Source organism: Oxyura jamaicensis, chromosome 1 (genome assembly GCF_011077185.1).
Source record: "Oxyura jamaicensis isolate SHBP4307 breed ruddy duck chromosome 1, BPBGC_Ojam_1.0, whole genome shotgun sequence".
Lineage (NCBI taxonomy): Eukaryota > Metazoa > Chordata > Aves > Anseriformes > Anatidae > Oxyura > Oxyura jamaicensis.
In genome coordinates this window covers 79465678-79488646 of record NC_048893.1, presented here as the reverse complement: position 1 = coordinate 79488646, position 22969 = coordinate 79465678, and the positions used below count along the sequence as shown (strand labels likewise).

The 22969-nt window shown below is 40.6% G+C and overlaps 1 protein-coding gene across 1 annotated transcript in view; it reads right to left on the bottom strand.

Annotated features, from left to right (window-relative positions):
* Window positions 1–3021: 3021 nt before the first annotated feature.
* The window catches only part of TEAD4 (TEA domain transcription factor 4), a 59448-nt gene continuing 39500 nt past the window's right edge, over window positions 3022–22969 (bottom strand). Inside the window, exons 7-13 of the mRNA XM_035313295.1 lie at window positions 22252–22295; window positions 21038–21093; window positions 20114–20244; window positions 18727–18900; window positions 6303–6443; window positions 5135–5287; window positions 3022–3262 (exon numbers count right to left, since the gene is read on the bottom strand). Coding sequence (XP_035169186.1) covers window positions 3149–3262; window positions 5135–5287; window positions 6303–6443; window positions 18727–18900; window positions 20114–20244; window positions 21038–21093; window positions 22252–22295 — 813 coding nt within the window. The 3' untranslated portion in view covers window positions 3022–3148. The remainder of the gene's footprint in view (window positions 3263–5134; window positions 5288–6302; window positions 6444–18726; window positions 18901–20113; window positions 20245–21037; window positions 21094–22251; window positions 22296–22969) is intronic.

The following is a 22969-nucleotide window of genomic DNA, read 5'->3' as shown; positions in this document are numbered from 1 at the left end:
ATAGGAGAAGAAGGAATGACCTCAAGTTGTTCCAGGGGAGGTTTAGGTTGTAAATTATGAGACATTTCTTCCCAGAAAGAGTAGGTAGGCATTGGAATGGGTTGCCCAGGGAGATGGTGGAGTCACCATCCCTGAGGGTGTTTAAGGAAATTTTGGATGTTGCACTTGGGACATGGTTTAGTGGGTAATATTGGTGGTAGTTAGATGGTTGGAACTAGATGATCTTGGAGGTCTTTTCCAACCAATGAAGCATCCTGGATAGTGCGTTAGCAACTTCAACCGCTAGTTCCCTCAGGACCCTGGGATGTATCTCATTGCATCCTATGGACTTATGCACATCCAAGTTCTTCAGGTAGACTTGATCCTGGTCTTCTCTTACAGTGGTTGAGACTTCATTCCACCAGTCCCAGACTTGAGATGTTTTTAACTGGGATGTGTAGAAAGGGCAATTGTTGGTGAAGACTGAGACAAAAAAAATGTTGAGTAACTTGTCTATCTAATTTGATTTATAAGTTAAATTTTAGTAGTTTGTTCCTTACTGTTTGTTGGATATTAATTGTTTGAGAGGAATCAACTCACTCAGCTTTAACAGAGAGCAAGAAATTATTGCATTCAATTATTTCAATTCATTATTTGTCATTTCAATTTGAGTTCATAAACTAAGTATTACAAACCTAGGAGCAGCACTATAGTTTTGAATCAGTTTTACGCAGGCTTTAGAAAAGAGTCAAGAAATTCTATAGTATTGGCAGCAAAGAGCCAGAGGAATAGTGAAGATTTGAGTCAGTGAAGAAAACACTGTATGTTTCTCTACTCTTATGAGCTAGCAATTGCTCTTAGTAGCAGCTTCAAAATAAAACCATGTTGATATAAAGGCATCAACAAGGCTCCTCCTTAGAAATACTGCAGGGAGTGGCTGAAGCTACCATTATCCTTGTTTAAAGTGCTGTAAGAGAATGCACAGCTAGTAAAATAGTCAAGGAGAAAAAACAAGAAGAGCTGATGAAAAAATAGGTTGTTGAAACAGACATCTAGAGCAGTGGATTGCTTGAAAGTACCTTGTGGGGAAAACCTGAGAACCCCTGGAAAGTGAAAGAGCTGAGAGTTGATGTGTAACAAACATCAAAAACAAGAAGAGGATATGATTAAAGTGCCTGTTCTTACAACGTGCTCATGGTTTCTCTGAGGTTAGTGAAGAATTTTGAGGAGATATTTGAGTACAATACCAGATTATGTTTATAAAATATATTAATATTTTTAAAGGAAGGCAGTCTTCCACACCACCTCCAATCTAATATACCAAGTAGCAGTGATGCTAATGACACACTGGAAGGTGGCTGGCTAGCATTTCTCATGAATTTCAACAACAGGATGGGGAATATTCAGCAAAAACAGTGGAGACTTAGACCTCGAAATACTCTCTAAAGCATGGAAAGAACATTATCTAGGAGTGTAAGATTTAAACTCTGAAGGGAGTTGAGATTTAAGCGTGTAGGAAACAACATTGTCAAAGTGTGAGAAGACTTCTGGAGTATCTCATAACTGATTACAACTTACAATTCAAATGCAGAAATTAAACATTGTAAAGGATAGGAAGACAGATAGGAAGCTGGAGTGGAGATGCAGGTCTGCAGGCATCTACATTTGCTATGGGAAAATTTGTACAGTATTTAATGGAGTCTGCAGAGCCTTTTAACAAGCACACTGAGAGCTGTAGAAAGGAGTATCAATAAGCTTATGGGTTCTAAGCAAGTCAGATTTCATGTGTGTATTTGAAGTCCTTACCTTCTGGAATTCCAATAAAACATTTTATTTCAGACAATATCTCAAATGCCTCAAGTACCAGTGAGTCTTTTTCTCTATACCAAAAGTCCAAGGATGGAAACATCTGAAACAAATGTGAGGTGTTTTCTGTGGTGTTGTGATGCACTGTGGAAAGAGCAGATGTAACACTATCTATTCAAATCTGTACCAAGGGACTGTGCCTGGCCACCCAATAAATCGTCTGTTCAGTGGCTGCCAGAGATCATCATACCATCCACCTCCTCCCTCAGAGTAACACAAATGGCTGCCTCTTCCCCACCATCAGCAGCACTGTGGGGACTAAGGCCTTTCAGTGCCTCCTGAGTAAACAATCTCTGTTTACAAGTAAAGTAGAGAGTGGGTTTGATTGCCTTTGAAAAGTGGAAAGATAACCTCTTTTCACTATTCTCTCTCACAGTTTTCCTGTGATTTGCTGGCCAAATGGTATTCTTGGTAATAGTTGTGCACCTCACTGTCTGCAACCAACAGGTGTAACAGGTTGATCTTTGTAAACAATTATTTTACTGGTGCACAAGAAAAGAGCAGATTCTAGCTCCCTGAGCAGTGCTAACTGCTCGGGGAAAACTGAAGCAAAATCATCAAGAGTTATTTTAGTCAGTCAAGACAGCAGACCTGACGCATGGAGGAAATCTGCTGGGCAAGACAACATGGTTTAACACACAGTTTTCTAAGCATAACAGCATTTTAAAGGCCAGCTTTAAAGGCAAAAGAATGGTTGGTCTCTCATCATTGTGCACAGAGGAGATAGAAACCATGTCTAGCCTCTAACAGGAGGAGGGCTGAAGGAGCTTGTAACTGTTCATCTACTGAGGTGGACAGCTATCCAGGCAGATGTGTAGTTTTAATGTGAAATCGCAACACACATGCATGGTCCCATGCATGCCTAAATGAACATGCATCCATGCAAATGCATGGTAAGCATGTCTGTGCAGGTGCTGACCTACAAATGAATGCAAGTGTGCACACACTCAGACCAGGTGTAGCATGCACACTGCTCTTTCTATGTGCTCAACGACACCTAATGTGTGCTCTAAAGGCTGTTTTCCAGTGTGAGGAATACATTCCAGAAGATGCTGTTTGGGTGAAACACTTAAGCGGTTATTTGCCTACTTCTTTGACTCCAAGCCTTTTCCCTGTTTGCATGAACCTGGAGATACAAACTTATTTGACACTGCGAATCATAAAACTGCTCAGAGGTGCTTTTCTGAAAATACACAGTATCTGCAGTTTATTTTTCAGTTTGGCATGAGGGAACAAGGGATTTTCAAGCATGGGCTTTTTCCTCAGGCATGCATCCCATGGATGACTCAGAGCAGAAAAGTCTCTAGTCCTTCACCAGCCGGTAGATGTGATGCTGGGCACCATGGTCACTAGCTGACACCTCAAAAACATATGCTATGCACAGCAAGGTCTCCTGTGTGTCCCTGTTTGTCACAACCTAGACAGAAAAGGAAGAAGACAGAAGCTGAGATGGCATCTGCTGTTTCTCTGCTTACATATTCCAACACATAGAGAAAAAAGTCATTAATAAGCAAAGAACAGAACCATAGGAATGATGCACAAATCAGCCACCACGTGCCCTAATCTATGTGCACACACCCCCAAGGAAAGCACTTCTGCAGCGGTAGGAATACAGTGCAGTGAAGAGACAGGGAGGTGAGCAGAGTCTACTGAGGAGGATAGAAAGCTGTGATCAAGCAGCAACCACACAAGTGGAAGCAGGTCTACTCTACTCCCCACCCACTGGTGTTACAGATTTCATCAGAGAAGGGATCTGCAGAAAATTTTTTTTGCTCTCTTTGTTGGGTTTACAGAGGCCATCTCCTGTTGCACATCCACTCCTGCTCATGTGATGGTATACCACAGCCATGAATAATTCTTTCCCACCATCTGATCCTGCTTGTCAGTGGTAGGCACAGACCGTGAGAATTAGAGAGTATATCTCATTTTACAGGAGATATTAAGAGCGACCAGTCACGGGTAGAAAATTCTCAGCATGCTGTTCAGGAAGCAGGGCTGCAAGACTACAAAGGTAATATATAAAAGGCTGTGCTATCACCCACATGAGATACGCCTCTCTGCGACAGGAGGTGAGAAAAGGACATGAGATTACTGAAAACATAAAGCTCCAGATGAAGTATAAATATATGACAATTTTGTTCATTAAATTTACAGCAAGCACTGGCCTAAATGTGGAATGACACATGCAGAAAGCAGTTACAGCATTTCTCAATATGAATGACAGCATACATGCTTTCAATCTCTTTGTCCCTGCCCACTTCATGCCTTTGCTCATCTAAAAAAACCCTTAGCATTTATACTTATCTTTTCTTCCAGATGCTAAAGAGCTTAGAAGAAACATAAAAGAGTAAAGCCTCCTTTACCTCATACCCTCAGATGTATAATGATATTATTAACTTTGTTTTATAGCCAAGATACATGAGTCACAAATCAGAGCAATGAGTTGCCTGAAGTCCCACAGCACCTCCAGAGAATTGAATGAACACCACTTGATTTCCCTTCTTTACAGTCTCTAGAATCTCTTCCACTTGCCCATCTTCAGGTTTTCTGGGCAAAGATCTGTGACACATCTTGTAGAGACAAGCACAGAACTCACACTCCACTAGGATAATCCACCTTCTAAGATGACTTTGCCCTATTCCCAAATTTAGGCTGCATCTGAGCCAGGAAAGACTCCTGGTATAATACAGACACTAATGCAATCTAGTTACTGTAGCCTTGTAGTACTGCACTATCTAGAGGTTGCAGTGATTCATGAATGTTTCATAGAGCTTCCCCTAACATGTCTCTTCCCTTACTGGCCTTGATATTCTTTCAAGGTTCAGGATGGTACCGAGGAAACAACTTTTTTTTTTTTTTTTTCCCCCTACCAGGTCTGGGTGAAGAACTCTCCCCATGACACAAGTATATGGCCATTTAACAGTGTTCTTGCTTTATTAACTTGCAAAACCTACCAAGGCACAGATAGGACCTCAGCGTCCATCTAATAGTGGAATGAGTACTTTCTTCACTATGACTTTGCATCCTTCTTCCTGTATGTCTCTGCCTCATCAATTCTCCCTTTATCTTTCTTTTCTTTTCCCTGTTATGCAGACCTTTCAAATTCTATTGCTTCTCTGCATGAGCTATGATCTCTAGAGCTCCTGTCTTGAGGTGCAATACACATGAGAAACACTAACTACAATTAGATGCTGAGCTATAAAAGGAATCTGCTTTGACTCACAACAGTGAACTCTTGCATGGGGCTTACATGTTTCCAAGCTCCAACGAAAACAGTTCAAAGTCCCACCTGTAAGATAGTAAAGTTCTCCAGCACACTGTTCATCATATACTTCTCAGGAAGGTGCTTGAGTTTATGAATGAAGTTTATCATGTATTCACAAAGAGGGGAACGGTGAATGCGATAGGAATAGTGTCCATTTTCATACCGTGCATACTCTGTCTGCAAAGTAAAAAAGAAAAGCGGCATATGTCACATCAATAACAATCACATAAAAGGACTCAGAACAGAAAAAAACAATTACTTTTTCAAGGCTCCTCCTTATGAGAGTTTCTGGACAGCCTTACAAAGAGGGATTTTTTTGGTTTACATACACATCTTAGCTCCTGTATTTCATCTTCCTTTGAACAGAAACTGATGCTTGTTCGTATCATTTCATAGCAGACTCTTAGATGCCCTTTACCTCCTTTCGCCTCAAGAGCTTGATTTCCTTTCCCATACACCATGAAACCTTTCCCTGACCTAAATACCCCATCATGCAAATCTATAACCAGACTCTAGGCATGTCTATCATATGTCTAGAGATGAGTCTTGGGAAAGAACATAGCTTGAACTGACTGCTGACACCAGAACATCTGGTGTTCTGCACATGGCTGCTGCTTTGAGAAAGACAGCAGCAGGAAGCAGGTCAGAGCAGCTCTCTTAGCAGCTGAATGTGGTGTCAGAAAACATTTCTTTAACAGCAGTTATACACATAATTATGCAGCTTCACTGTTGCTAGAGCTTAAGTATGCAAGCACTGAGATAAGCCTCAAAAAATCATAAGACTATAGTCTGTAAACGATTACCGTCTATTCACTAATTACTGTAGTCTATGATCTGTTTTCACCTTTCAGGAATACAAAACAAAGTCCAGGTTTCCTAGCTTTTCTTTGGTCCCCAGAAAATCCAGATAATCACTAAAGCTGAAAGTCTTATATATTCACAAGTCTTCAGGAACTGAGATTTAAAGAAAAAACATCAAGCGCTATGAGGCCTTCCATAAGGTCCTGAAAATGCCATATTGCAGGCTGTAGCAATTTTACAACTGCATGTCTCAGAAATAATAATCTATGGCATCCATCTCCCTGGTGGGAAGCATGGGATATGTTTCACCTTTAGATATATGCAGCATGCAAATACTTGAAGTGACAGAACAGCAGCCAGAGGACCTTGCACACCTGGGTCTGCTCCCTACCTCCACTTTCTCCACCACCTGCTTTCCAAAGGAACACACTTTGGTGGAACAGGTAATGACCATGTTTTCCGGGCTCTCATATTGGCTGGAAACACCATAGAAAGATCTGGATTCATCTTCAATGTTGGTGTTCAAATCAGCCTGCCAAAAATAAAAATAAAAAATAAAATAAAAACATAGGAAAAATAGATGATTATCAAGTATCTGTTGTGGTGTTTTTTTACCATTACCTGAATGGATTTTGCTTAGCCAGGACCGTGCAAAGCTCCAAAGCAGATCAACGTGCATCAAGCAAGCAAGAGAAATCTGAAGAGTATACACTAAAATCCAGTTGGGAACTTCAAAAACTTCTTCAGAAAAGCTTGGTGGGAATTTGTACATATTTGGGGAAATATGAACATTAAAATTTGAACATCGAAAATTTTATGGCATGGCCTCTTGCTTTAGCTGATATTTACCATAACAAGGCAGTGAGAGAACAACATGGAGGTACACAAAGCATTTGGAGAGCAGACAGGAGGGCATTTTAGAGTCAGAACAATTCAACAGATAGGCTAGACTGGGCTGCCTCACGTAAGAGGAAAAATAAGGGTACGGGAACTGGAATAAAGTTCTTCCACTCTACAGATGCATGGAAAGAGACAGAGCAGGAAGAAGGAATGTGTGAGTACACACACACACACATGCTGTGCTCAGGTACTATGATACAGTGATATGAAGAATGTAATTAGATAGGATACAACATAAAGAATGTAGATGGCTCAAGGTTACAGCCCAGTTCCACCTGAATACAAACCCATCTTCATTAGCAGCCACAGTTTTGAAATGTGGGTGCCTAAGTTTGGCCAACTGAAGCCTCATGTTGGGACCTGGCTCATTAAAATCATGGTTCTCTGAAGAGTCCACTGGGGGTCATTCAAACTACATTTAAGAAAAGAAGAAGTGACATTCACTTACACTTTGAAAACACAAAGAGTGTGTGGGAATATCCAGTTCAGCTTCCTCCATTTCAAAACTAAGAGGGTAGAGCTCCTCTGTACTCTATGAGCCCAGGTGCTAGCTTAGTTCAGCAGAAAAGCAATGATCGGTCCCCATAGGCTATTTCAGCCTATTCTATTCTTCCTGCTGAACTTAGGGAAACTGCAAACTGTAGAAACTCTATTCCTGCTACAGTGGATACAGCATGAATAGGATTGTATTCAATGTGATTCTAGTGTGGTTTTCTTAGCTGATGTCAGTGATGATTGTTTTCACCTGAGAGCTAGAGCAGGACTTAGGACAAGCAACACTAACATTGGAACCAGAGAATCTCAACAAAGAACATCCTTTTTCTGTGCCATATACAATACCTGTCTCTTCTCTATTACGAGATAATACTGTTAACCTTATTTCTCTGAAGCAGCAATTTCAAAAAAGATTTAAGTCAATCTACATCTGGGCTACTGATAGAAAGTGCCAATCCAGCCTTCTCCCCATCTGCAGCAACACAAGCCTGCTGCTGCCATTGTGCTACCATTAGCAATTGTATGAGTCTGTGATTAAGCCAGATAAGAAAGCTAATCCCAGCCAAAACAGTTTTTTAATTTTGTTATGGTTTTGGTAGGATAGTTTTCAGTCAGACAAGAAAACTCATTTGGATCCTCACAAAGCTAGACAGGCTGGAAGAGGTATGCATACATGAAAACTAAGGGCTTCCTATTTTGATAGCAACACACATGCAGGTTGCTTCTTGGGAAACTGTACCTCAGTACCTCGTGCCCTCTTGTTCTTCTTGTACTGGCACAAACTTTTGTGTAGTTGCAGTACAAAAGTCTCTGAGGAATTACTCAGCTAGCTCTTCATGGGATCAATCACTTCCTTGACCTGTTTCAAAAGCACTTGTGTGTATTCAGACAATGCGTGTTGGGAGGATGGGCAGCAATGGAGAAAGCAGAAGGCACATCTGCTTCTACTAGTAAATGCTGGGTTTGAGCAACTATAGCGGGAACTAGAAACCTGCTAGAAGCCTTTTTGTTGCCACCCCTTTTAAGTTACATGTTGGCTCTGCACAATCAGGCTGAAACTTTCCTGTACTACAACACTCACCTGCAGCTCCCACCTCACAGAGATATTGCCAGTAGTGATGACAAAAGCACTAACAGGAAGAGCAGCCATGTGCAGTATTTCCTTTCAGTCCAATTCCCCTGGTTGTTAACTTGCCACCTCAGGCATATGAAGGATGAAGAGATGACGGCAAAAGAAATAAAATAAACCGTCTCCTCATTTATTTAAGAAAATCCAGTTCCATTTACTGCTTAGCACAACACGGGGACATTGCTGCCACTCTGCATTTGTGCATGCATATTTCCACCTAGAGAAGAACTACCATCTCCATTTGATAATGATATCACAGAAAATCCAAGCCAACCATCCAATAAAATCCAATTATCATGTATTTTTGTTAAAGTACAAACTGAGAAAGACAGATTTTGGACAGGTTTTTCATAAAATACAGCGAGCAGTGCATCTCCTGGAATATCTCATAGACAAGCAATTGTAGCATCCAGATAATTCTAGCAATACAAAGATTCAGTCCAGGCAAGATGACAGGATAGTCTAATGTTCTAGAGTCAATGCTGGAAGCATTAGGGATGGATACACAGCTTTCAGTCTGCTTGTTTTCTTAATTGAGAGCATAACAGCACAGTATTTAAATACACGATCACAAATCACTCTTCAAAATACAAGGTGTTGCCCACAGTTTCTACAAATATCCTTAATAGTTGTATCATTCACACTACAGGCTATGATGAAAGAAAATCCATTTGTCAAACTGGTTTACTTTTTTTTCTATAATCCCCCCCTCTCTCCAACCCCTCTTTAGAGTAGAATGTCTCCCTCTGAAATAGTGACAAATCTTCAGTCACTGTAAACCTGCTTGGCCCCATATATAAAACACATTCACACCAGTTTGCACCATCTATGCACTCAACCCTTTACGTTTTCCTAAACTCATCATCTCCTACACGCCACATATACGAAGAACACCCTCTGATTTATCAGGTGATAGCTGTACAAAGCCAGCAAATATTTTATGCAGTGTTACACTTCCACGGTCTGTCAAAACTTGAGCAGCATATGTAGACAAATCCAGGCTAACCTTTACCTGGTAGAACAGGTTTTAACAGGAGCAAGGCACAAGCATTACAGGCTTGATCATAATTCAGGTTGCCTAGTGAATTGTTAAGTTCACGAAGAAGTCATGGCTATCCAATTTTCCCCACCGTATTTATGCAGATACCTCATTTGCACAGCAAATGCATGTGTTAGAGAAGCAATGTTACTTTTTTCTGGCTTGGATTATACTGAGTTACCACAATGTTAATTTATTGTAGAATCATAGAATGCACCCTCCCTCCCTCCGCCCTGTCAAGAGCAGTGATGCCACCCACTAGATCATGTTGCCCAGGGCCTCCTCCAACCTGGTCTTGAACACCTCCAGGAATGGGGCATCCACAACCTCTCTGTGCAACCTGTTCCAGTGCCTCACCACCCTCTGAGAGAAGAATTTCCTCCTAACCTCTAAACCAAATCTCCCCTCTTTTAGTTTAAAACAATTCCCCCTTGTCCTGTCTTTATATAAACAAAATGTTGCTCTCTAACTTTTTTATAAGTCTCCTTTAAATATTGAAAAGCTCCAATGAAGTAATCCCAGAGCCTTCTCTTCTTCAGGCTGAACATCCCCAGCTCTCTCAGCCTTTCTTCATAGGAGAGGTGCTCTCCTCTGATCAACTTTGTGTCCCTCTTCCAGACTCACTCTAACAGATCCACATCTTGTGCTGGGGGCCTCAGATCTGGATGCAGCACTCCCAAGTGGGGCCTCACAAAGGCAGAGCAGAGGGGGACAATCACCTCCCTTGACCTGCTGGCCACTCCTCTGTTGATGCAACCCAGGATGCAGTTGGCCTTCTGGGCTGCAAGCACACACTACTGGCTCATGTCAAGCTTTCCTTCCACCAGCACCCCCAAGTCCTTCTCTGCAGGGCTGCTCTTAATGAGTTCTTCTCACAGTCTGTCCTCATGTCTGGGATTGCCCTGACCCAGATGCAGCAACTTGCACTTAGACTTGTTGAAGCTCATTAGATTCATGTGGGCCCACTTCTCAAGCTTGTCCAGGTCCCTCTGGATGGCATCCTTTCCTTCTGTTGTATCAACTGTACCTCTCAGCTTAGTGTCATCTGTGAACTTGCTGAGGGTGCACTCGATCCCACTATCTATGTAATTGATAAAGATATTAAACAGTACTGATCCCAGGATGAACCCCTGAGGGACACCAATCGTCACCAGCCTCCACCTGAACATAGAGCCATGGACCACCACTCTCTGGGTGTGGCCTTCAGGCCAGATGTCAAGGCAGCTAACTGTATTGCTTATTTGGTTTATTTGACCCATATTCCAGCCGTCTGAATAAAGATTGATTCATTTTTTTCTCAAAAGAGGAACCAGACTAGTAGTCCTTCACAATAGTGTTCAGCTACATCTCAGGGTGGGGGGGATAAACACAATGAAAAAAAACCATACATGAAATCTCAGCAACTCCAGGGAAGGAGAGCAGCAGCTGGCTGAGGACTTTGATTCCTGTTTGTAGCAGAATGGAGCTGCAACACCTCAGACGGATGCTACTGGCAGCTCTGCGGAGAGGGACCTGGGGGTCATCATGGACAACAAGTTAACCATAAGCCAGCAGTGTGCCCTTGTGGCCAAGAAGGCCAATGGGATCCTAGCCTGCATCAAGAGGAGTGTGGACAGCAGATTGAGAAAGGCGATCCTCCCCCTCTGCTCAACACTGGTGAGGCCACACCTGGAGTTCTGTGCCAAGTTCTGGGCTCCCCAGTACAAGAGGGACATGGAGCTACTGGAGCAAGCCCAGCAGAGGGCTACTAAGATCATGAGGGGACAGGAGCAACTCTCTTATACGGAAAGGATGAGAGAGCTGGGCCTGCTTAGCCTATAGAAGACAAGGCTGAGAGGGGATTTTATCAATGTGTATAAATACCTGTAGAGAGGGGTGTCGAGACTGTGGGGACAGACTCCTTTTGGTAGTGCCCAGTGATAGGATGAGAAGCAATGGGCACAAACTGAAACCCAGGAAGTTCTATCTGCATATGAGGAAAAACTTTACTGAGGGTGAGGGAGCAGTGGAACAGGTTGCCCATAGAGACTGTGGAGTCTCCTCCTCTGGAGATACTCAAAACTTACCTGGATGCAATCCTCTGCAATGTGCTAAGTGACCCTGCTCGGCAGGGAGGTTGGACTAGATGATCTCCAGAGGTCCCTTCCAACCTCAATCATTCTGTGATTCTATATGTAAATATAAGGCCAAAGAACTGTAGCAGCTCAGGTGTCAAATACACTAGTTTTCCCTCCTGTGGAGATTATTACTTCCAAAGGGAGTCAATTAAGGGAATATATATATATATGTGCCATAGCCAATCTAACCTCTAAGTATCAACTGGACAGTCAGGTAAATCCCTAATGGAGGCAGTTACACTTCCCGTGATTGCACAAGGACAAAATCTTGCTGCATATAATAGAATCTCTAATGACCAGAAGAGATATTGCTTTTAACTTAACATCTGAAAATGATACAGACTCCATGACTAGATTATTATGAGCTCCCCATCAACAGGACTCAAAACCATATTGTCACTTTGGGGAAAGGATTCTTCCCTTCTCTTCACTTCCAGTGTTTCTTCCTCTAAACAAAAGTTTGTGCCAAATCACACCTCATCTTGTGCCTGCTCACATTTCTCTCTGCCCAGAATGTACCAGGTATGAAACCAAGCAGAGGAAGGTCTGTTTTATTCTGTCCAGTACATTCCATGCCTCAAAGATACAAGGCATTAATATTAATTATAACTTAGAGTGAATTCATTTTCCCATCACTTCATCAAGTAGGAAGGCCAGTCATCACTTTATAGTCTGGGAATGCATGGACTTCTTGAAGACATAACATTAAATATGATTCAGACTTGGAGGCTAGAACCTAGGTCTCCAAGCTCCTCAGTGGCAAACACACTAGGATATCCAACTAGTAGTGAGATAACTCCTGAATACATTCCTTACCCCATCCTAGGCAGCCAAAGTAAAGACAGTCAGGATTTAGGAAAGCCCCTCCCAATGGGATGAGTTGCCTTGTCCCCCAGGCTCCTAGCAGCCATTGCTAGCAACAGGGTATCATTGCAGCAGGAGCAGAAGCAACATTTAAGCTGGTTGGGTGCTGTCAGCATTCAAACAGCTGTTCACATTTCTTCAAGGGCAAAGAAGAAGAATAAATACAAGAGACATATTACAAGCTAAATGTGACTGATGAGCCACTGACTGGACCATACTACTTTATCTGACAAAGTCAGGGCTCTTGCCTTCTGTCCAAGAAATTCCAGATGCAAAAAGGTGTGCACGCTTTAGCCAGCTCATAGCAACAATGTGATGTGCCTGGAATGCATTCAACTTACTGTGCAAGCTCAGCACAAATGACATACTTGTCTTCAGCTTGCCTGTTGAGTTCCAAACATGCTGGAATTACAGTCACTGAGGTGTCTGTGGAAATAGGTCTCAGAGATCTACAGATTGCATTCAAGAGAGTTGATCTGCCTGTTTTGGTGCTAACATCTGAGATTTCCTCCTTTAAGGAGAAGTAAGCAAAATTTTTAAATGAAAAAAAAAAAATCTAGACAGAAGAAAATGGATTTGTTTGGGGAAAGGCATAGTAATCCTGAACAAGGCTAGTATTACTTTTTTTTTTTTTTTTTTTTTTTTTTTTTAAATCATCTTGGTGGTCTGAGTTCTTAGCAGCTCTGCTGCAAACAGCTTGGATGCGCCTGTGTTTATTACTCAATAACTGCAACCCCAGGAAAGAAACACTTACAGAAAAGTTGGCATTGTGCAGTGTAATAACAACACTAAGTTTTTTGTCTGATCTTTGGTGGGAGTGAGTTTCTCAACTGATTACTGAGAAAGCCCTCATTCCTGCTAGGAATCAAAATTTCTCAGACACTGTTCACAAAGGGAAATGTGACCTTTGAGAATCAGTCTTCAGCTTATTTGAGGCTTTGAAAAGCAGTAACTGGACAAGAGTCCAAGTTGTAGTAAATGTTGTGAGAAACCATAGCTTGACAATATCTTGCACACATGTCCCATGGTCAATGGAAAGGCATATGGTAAGCAATTCCTTAATAATGTTTCAAAATGTGTGCCACTACCTCCAAGAAAGGTGCAAGATGGCAGTTCCAGAGCTAGACAAAAATTGCAGAAGGTCTTGCCAACAATAAGGTTAGCTGCAACTTAGCTAGCCACCAAGGATTGTGTAATTTTAACAACCAGCGGACAGATGCCTCAGCAATTCAATCTGCTTTTTGCTGCCAACAATATCTATTCTGTTGAACACTCTGGGGAATAACTTTGGTGAAAAAAGTGTCATTGATTGACATAGCGATCCCTTACATAAGCTAGCAACTGTTAGGAGGTGTTGCTGTTGACTGCAGGTGAAATTAATGCACTGTCAGATCCATTCTCAAAAAAAAAAAATGTCCAAATATCTTAAAAATCAGGATGGAAGGCATACAGCATACAGGACAAGGTGACAAAGGGAACTTGCACTGCTGCTGACCTGACTGGATTTGCTTGGGAGAGGAGGGAAGCCAAGTGCAGGGCGTGCTCTCTAGCCCACCCCTCCAGCCCCTTCCACTACAGTATAATTAATTTAATGGAAAGAAACCACAGAGTGATTTGACTGATTCAGTTTGCCTATCACTGACAAGAAATTATTACATGTTTTCATCATTGACAGGAAAAGTCTCCTAAGCAATTCCCTTGATAACACCCCTATGCAGAAGTCTGCTTTGGACAAAGTTCTACCTATCCTGAATTTCTTTCTTTCTTTCCTTTTTTTTTTTTTTTTTTTTTCTCTTTCTCCCCTCATTTTCCTTCTATCTTCCAGTCATTTTCACAACTTCTGAAAGATTTAAGATGCAAGTGCACCATTCTACTAATGTGCAAAGCCCTAAAAACTCCTCTTCCCCAAACTATTAATAACGATGAATTTAGGAGGAGTTCATGGGCAGAAACAAGTAACAGGTGGTAGAGATAATATTACACTGGAAAAGAGCAGAGCTGCCACTGCCTATGTGTTGGAAGGCAAATGTCTCACATTCATTGTTGTGTGCTAGAATGCACTTGGAGCACGGAGAAATGTCACTGAGATATCATACACAACCTGCCAATCCAAGTCAAAGAGTTAGTTCATTGTACCAGACTTTCAAAGCCAAAATCAAGGAAGAATTGCAAACACTTCTTATCTTTCAAATTAGTCAACTTTTAACACTTAGCTGTTGTATAAATAATTTAAAGCACCACTGAATAAATGTGAACTCTGTTTCTCAGTTATACTATCTCCTGTGAAATGTCAAGAAACCCCAGACCTGGTGTTTGGAGTTAGACTTTCAGTGCACAACAGATCATTGGATATATTCACTTCATAGTACAGTACTGGCAGTTTCCTGACTCAGGTTCTTGTACTGGGTCTGGCTGGGATGTTAACTTTCCCTGCAGCAGCACATACAGTGCTGCGCTCTGCACTTGTAGCTAGAACAGCACTGGTATCACACCAGTGTTGTGTCTGCTGCTGAGCAGTGCTGGCACAGCATCAGGACTCTCTCTGACCCTCCTAGGGGGTGGGCAAAAAGTGAGAAAGAAACATCAGCAGGGCAGCTGACCTAAACCAACCAAAGGGATATTCCATACCATGTGATGTCACACTCAGCAATAAAAGGTGGAAAAAGGAAGAAGAGGGGAGGGGTGGGCTCTCGTTGCGAAAACGTCTGTCCTCCTCCCGAACACCGGCTACGTGCGTTGAGGCCCTGCTTCAAGGACGTGGTCAAGCATCGCTCATTTGTGGGAAGTAGAGAGTAATTTCTTTCCTCTGCACTTCCACATAGCCTTTACTTGTTTTGTTTAGTTATTCCCTTTCCCCCTTCCTCTTCCCCTTTCCCGTTTTTGCCCTTTAGTTGAATTGTTTAATTAATAATATTTCCTTAATTATATATATATATATATATATTTCCCTCTTTAATTAAATCATCCTTATCTCAACCCGTGAGTTGTTCTTTCCTTTACTTCTTCCCCTCCTCATCTAAGGAGGGGGAGTGAGAGAGCGGTTCTGGTGTTCAACTGCCTAGCACGGTAAAACCACCACAGTTCTTCAGGTGTAAAACTCCATAAATACAAAAACAACTTATTCAATATCTTGATTTTTTTTTTTTTTTTTGTAAATCTTTTGCCACCTGCAACCACCACTTCAGTTCAGAACCTCTGAAAAAAAACATTCATTATCTTCATGTCTCAAAACATACCTTAATAACTATTTAACTACCCATCCAATTTTAGATTATCAGTAAGTTGCTTTTGGATAAGACTTTTAATGTAACAAAACAAACAAAAAAAACAAACAAGCAAAACTATGAATTCAATAGTATAGCAATTGCATTATCCAGCACCTTAGGACATCAGTGTACGCATACAGCTTTTCAGAGCAATCAGGGGATAAATTAAAAAAAAACACTATCGTGTACTGTTTACAGAGGTATAAAAATGCAGAGATATATAAAAATCTCAGCTGAAATCTCATTTTTTTCTGAAAAAACTTTTTTAAAAATTACATTGCCTTATCTATGAAAAGTGTTTGTTTAGGGAGGGTATGGTGTGGCAAAAATGACCTTTTGAAAACAAGAACACTTTTTGCTCTTACCCAGAGCCTGTGAAACATTTGGTCAAGCCCACACTTCCATATTTGAAAATACCAACATAATGTCATGTAGAATTTGCAGTTTTTTCTGCTTTATATGAGCTGGTCTCTCCTGTGGGCTTGAGTTGCACCATATATTGCAATACATAAAACTCATGAATTCCCATTGTAAATGTAGCACAGTGCATTACAGTCATGGCTCATGTGCTTTGATTAAGTATAAGACTGAACTATCACAACTTATGAAGCACATTGGAATATTGAATTCAAAGTTTTCCCTTTTTTAAAAAAGCTATGGATTTATTTTTTTTTTAAAGGAAATTACTTCAAAAAAAAGTTTTTAGTTTCTTCTGCTATACTACCTTAGAGATCCTAGCTGAAATCTTACAACAGGATTAACATAAGTAAGCATACCTATAAAACACAATACAAATCATAAAAGTGCCCCAACCTTCTTTCATCCAGAATAATGTCAGCAGAGTCATGCTTTCATCCCCTACTACTGTCTACTCTGAGAAACAAATACAAGACAGTATTATTTACTCCTTACAAACCTTATTTGATTTTATTCAATCAATGACTTTACTCGTAAGCTTACTTATAAGCAACATCCTTCAGTGTTTCCACCAGTAAAATCTGATGTCAACTCCAGACAGGACTCAACAATGCAAAGGTACCAAAAAAACAAGTGAGAAAGCCAAAATATTAAACTAGAAATCCAGAAACATCACTGTTGTGAAGAGTACAAATACAGAGCTTCAGGGCATCATGTATAGTAGCACTGACAGTGGAGGAAAGATTCTTCAAATCCTATGTCACATCTCTTTATGCAAACTAAGTTTCAATGAATTGATGCCTTCTGAACACCAGACACCCCACGTGGGCCCAGTGAGGGCCAACTCAATGACATTCCAACATGTAAATCCTTAAAAGGATTCAAATTGGTCTGACATGGTATTTAGGCCACATTTACCCTTGTTAAAAAGAAGCAAAATCTCCAAAGCCAACCCCACAAGCACAAAAATATGTTAACAGTTTAGATAAATAAAATCACAGCTGCACTAGATCACAACTTCATTGTGATTTTTCTCCCCTTAAGTCAAGGAATTCAGAGTGTTTTATTCTAGTTAACATCTCCCTCTAAGTTCCTATTCTATGATTCCCTGTTTTGTTTTGTTCTTGGAAAACTTCCAAAGCGCTTCTAAGGGATACCACAAAGGAGCCAGTCCTCTTCACCTTGGCACAAGCACTTATATGGGATCCCTACAGAACAAAGTAGCTAAGCAGCTGTTTGTTGCTGCTCCTACCAGGGACCTCTTCTTAGAAGCCATTCCCTCTTAGCTTTTCCTTTCTTTTGTCACATCAGGCTTCCGTTTCCTTTCTCAGACAGTTCTTAGTAGGGCTTTTACTACCCAGATGTTTCTCAAAGGAGACCCTTTCCAGAAAGATGCTGCTGTCTCTCCCAAGTATCTGCCATCCACAGGGAAATAGGGCTGCTATTTTATTTTTTATTTTAACGTTCTCGAGCAGGCTTTGTTGTATTTTGACTGAGGCTAATCCCATTACCAATACAGCGCAATAGTACACAATCTAAGGCAGTAAAATGATGTGTCTCCAAGGAAAAATACCAGACAGTTGAACAGCCGACTCCTAGCCAGCATTCTCCAATTCAGTTCTGGAAAGGCCAGGCTTGGAACAGCTGGGAAGACACATCTCAAGGCATTTAAATTAACTCCTCTTTTTCCTGAAAGCACTAGTTAAGAGGCTTTCTAATTCCAGTTTGTTTGAAGAGTATGAGATATGGAGTATCATTTCTCATCATCTTAGTCCTGATCTGGGGTTGAATCATAAGTGGTAACTTCAAGGTGAAAAGCTCCAAATCTCATTACACTACCTCAGCCATCTAGCATGCAACTGCCCCAAGCTCCTTTTATTTTTAATTGTGTAATATCTCTAATAATATTGATCATCAAAACTATTTTATTTGTATCCTGAAGCACAATGGCACAGATTTTTGCAAATTTAAGCTAACTCATGAAAATTCTATCCAGGCCAAATTGAGTGCATAATTTTCTGCCAACTTACCATAAGTAAACTCAGTAGTATATTAGCAACATAATCCAATTTCATAATATGCCTCTCTTACCTTTTGTCTATCCTTGTGCCTGCAGTCAATACATATCTGTAAATCATTGGTACTTGGATAACACAAAATCCAGCTAATGAGATAGGAGAAGAGAAGGAAAAATATTGCCTCTGACTGAAGATTTACTCAGCACTGAGAGAAGTGAATGTATACGTGTACACAAAGAAGAATTTTCTCTGAATTCTTCTCTTATACATAAATACAAAATTCAAAATAAATAAATAAATAAATAAATAAATAAATAAATTCAAATTACCAAACTCCACAGACACTAGTCAAGAAGAACTCTACAAATGACACTGTGAAAGATATGTCTTGCTTCAGGCTGGAAGGAGGGCCTTGTGCAATCAAGGAAAGATCCCCAGAGACAGCTGTGACTCTATTAAGTCTTCTGCACAGTGTAAATTTGTTTGAGCTGCTAGTCTTCTAACAGCTAGTGAGCCTTAAAGTGAGAACTTCATAGCAAATGGGTGCCCTACAAAGGGCCCTTCCCTTACCCAGAACTTGACAAGGAAGAAGGCATTAGCTGGCCCCCTTTCAAACAGCTCCTTCAGGCCCCCTTTTTTCTCAGGGAACTTGTCATAGATCTGTCGGATATCCACTGCCTCAAGATAGGGATCATTGTAGCTGGGACTTGATTGCCCAATGTGCACGAACAGGTGTTTGTTATACTGCAAGAAGAGGAAAAACATAGAATTAGGAAATTGTTCATTACATTCAGAGTGTACATTTCTTCATGGGAGAAAAACTGATACTTTAGCAAACTGGTAGAGTCCATCCCACCACAAAAAGAAAACCAAAAAGCTCATGAGATCATTTTAAAATATCCTCATGCTCAGAAAGCACGCAGTTCACTTATCAATCTATTCAGGGTGTATGAACAGTATACAGAAGGGGGTGCTGCCTAAAATTGTATGAGTGATTACACAGAAAGTTCTGTACCCCCACACTACACACTAAACCATCACTGCAGATCTGTGACAATAACTGTTCACTGAAAATTTGATAGCACTTCCTAAAAAAGCAGAAAAATTAGCAGAAAGATATCTGCTAATACCAACTCATGTTGTTATTTCTTTCTTATCAATACATCCATGCTTCTTGCTTCTTCTGAAACATTATTGTGTGCTTTTTTTTTTACTATAATCAGTCCTAAACCATCGCCTCATGCCACTGTTATATAGTATGAAATAACTTGAGATGCAGAATGCTACCAGTAACAAATCATTCAGTCAATAAACATCAAAACTCCTTATGAAGAACTGCCCAAATTCCCACAGCAAGATGCCAGCCAAATACTACCATCTTTTCTGAACTGCAGTTATCCTGTCTCAGAGACAGGAAGTATAACTGGCCCATCACCAATGTGTCTCAATATGCAATATCACAAGACTTTAGTGAGACAAGCAAGTCTTATTCCCATTTTATAGGTGGCAACACAGAAACACTCTGATTCACATTCATCCCAGTTGCCCACAGATTTAAGTTCTCAGCACACCAGAGAGACTATGTGGCTCCATGTTATCTTAGCATCTTCTGGTATTGGATCTGTACTCCAAGTCTGAAAAAGACAGCTAGAATAGCCCTGCAGGGGCTGTTCCACTGGCTTATGATGTCAGTGCCTTGAGATCTGGTATGTGGATGACCATGACCCTGTAAAGGAAGGCCAAAAGCACATGGCACAGAGCTGGCTATATTGCTATAAGCAATTCTGTCCTCTAAGAGAAAGATCTATAACTGGGTTGTTTCCTGAAGATGTATCCTCAGTAGAGCAACGAAGCAAGTATTTCCATGTACATATAGTAGTATAACACATCCACAATGAGCAAAAGCTACCTGAATATCAAAATTAAATGAGGGGTGGAAGTCAGGTGTGTATCTTACTGTATCTTGATCTTGTTGCTGTTCCAAGAATGCAGAGAATTCTAACATCCAAAGTTTGGAGCTAGCAACCCTTCGTCCTTGCCAAGCTGGTACTGATGGTGAAGGGGAGAGACCAGCAGGAGACTCGAACCCTAAGTACACAAGATTTATGTATCAAAATTTAGAAATAGACAAGTTGGTAATAACTTTCCAGAAAAGCACCTGTTGTCAAAGCTGACTAATTACATTTTCATCTAACTTCATCATGCAGAAATATCATTCACAGGTTTCTCGCTCCACATGTGCTCTAAACGGCTTTTCAATCACCCTCTGCTAAGACAGTAGTGTCAGGGTTGTCATGACTGTAAAAGACAATCTACCTGGTTTTGACACCAGAGAAAACATGTTCAGCAACTTTAACAGGACCTGGACTGGGCCTTAAATGAGCAGAGGAATAGGCTGCTGTAGTATCAGAGAATGAAGCAATACCATTAGCATGATCATTAATTTCTCAAACAGAGGAAGTTGAGAAGAAAAAGATATTTATTGTTCAGTGTAATAAGGAATTGGAAAGGCAATCATGTTATGACAAAAAACACTGTTCTAGTACATCCAGCATGGTGGAAGAACAATAGAGATACATTAGCTTTCATTTTATGTTTAGTTAGGAGGAAAAGAAACACCCAAACAACTAAACAAACGAAGAAAAAAAATGTGTTTGTATGTGTGTTTATTTAAATAAACCAAAATTAAAGTGCTTCAGCTCTCTCAATAAAAGGATGGAAAATGGTGATGAGGGGAAATCATATAAAATTAATATTGGACTCACTAAAATGTTTCAGTAGGCAAAAAGATTTTTAAAAAAATAACTGCATCATTTTTTAAGTGTTAGCCATTTTTGAAGTTAGCACAATTTCAAAGCAAGAACTGTATTTTCTTACCTACCTGGCAGTGGCAGCGGAGGCTGTACAGCATATGGTTGTTGAGAAAAAGGTTTCACACTAAAGACATACACAAAGAGATGGTTAAAAATAACAAGAAAATAACAAAGAAAAAAAAAGGGGGGAGGGGAAGAAAGAAAGGAAAAAGGAAAAGACACTTGATCAACTTTTTAAACAGATTAGATGATTAAATCAAACACTTTTCATTTCTCCCAGATTGGCTTCTATTCTTTTACAAACTACTTTTCCTCATATTAATAGCCTATTAGTATCTGATACAAATAGCCTATCTATTCCTATCTTTTCTCTACGTGTGTCTGTTCCCTGATCTGCCCCACAAACATCAACAACAGCACCAGAAGAGAGCAAGAACACATAGCCAGGGTGAAGAACATAGAACATAGCCCTTCCAGCCACTTGTCCTTAAAGTGGCTTAAATTGCTCAAAGAAACCAATCCTGTTAAGTTATGTGATAAAAGGTTTGTCTTCACACACTCAAAAGTAGCACAGAACAATGGCAGGCAGAGCAATCTGAATTACGAATTACAGAGCCTGGAGAGTGACTGTAAGTCTAGTTTGTGAGTGTGTGTTTATTTTTGTGGGAGGCAAACTAGGGAGAGTGAAGACCCAGACCCAGCTACCTGGTGGACTGTGCATCTAAACCCTGCTACCAAAGAGATTCACTGTGTGTGTTTTTGCACATGCATGTGTGTTTGTGTGTGTGAGTGAGAGCCCTGCAACAGCAATCCAGCTGCAGCCTCAGGGATTCACATGCTTGGGTGCCCACAAAAAGGGAGACAAGGGATCCACGGATAACTTCTGGATAGAGTGCATACACCCAGCTACTGGATGGATCCATGTCGCTTGTTTATTTCCTACAAACACCTTTACCTTGATCAGACAGAGATGGGTGAAGGATGAGGCTGTTGGTGCTGTTTGTATTTCTACAAATGCTGAGAGCCTTTCTGTGTTGTTTATGAAGACATAGGGTTTTATCTGTTTAAGACTCTCTTGTGACCCTCAGTTTGTCTTCAACCATGGGCCTTAATTTAAGTGTCAGATCCACTGTCAAGGAATCTGTCTGAGAACAAAGACTGCATTATCTTAGCATTTCATAAATCTTGAAATAGCTAATAATAGCTAATAATAGCTAATAAATATCCTCAAGGAGGATAAAGGAAGCACCTGCTTTAGACACTCAGATGAAGGAATACTCACTCTTGAGAAGATCCAGCTTGGCCTGGCAAAGGTCCTTGCCAAAACTGCAAAATAACAACATACAGGCAATGGTCATCACTCTTAGGACAGAGTTAAAAAGCCAGACTTGCCACTGTCTAATGAAATAAACTGCAAGCTCACAGACTTAAAGATGTGACTTTGCTACATTCATTCACTTCTTGATTTACTCATTCTACTTTCTTGATTTAATACTTGTGGAGGTGCTCACTGGTCTTGGTTTTCTTTCTACATGTTACCTGTAATGACATGCAAGAAACCGACTCAACGGTGTTTTTTAATGTTAAATGCTATGTACATGTTCTTGTGCCTCCATCTTCAGAGGGATCACCCTCTTGGATGTACCATTTTCTCCAGAAAAACTTTACAGAAGTATTTTGGCAGAAATCAATGCTCAGCAAATCTCACAAGGTCCAACACAAAAAAATGTGGGATGCTGACAGGCCTCCTCTGTTAAAAGATTTATGTAAGGGCTATCAATTTGTGATCTAAGTGCTCAAAATGAGGTTGGGAATTATGGGTTTGAGAAAGGGTTGGTGTGGCCCAATTGTTTTATCCAAGATCCTGGACTAAGAAAGGGGTACAGACACCTAAAAATATTTCAGGAAGGTGAATACCCAGAGGATGTCTGATTGTTCTTTCACTTGTGTCATAAAATAAAATAAAATAAAATAAAATAAAATAAAATAAAATAAAATAA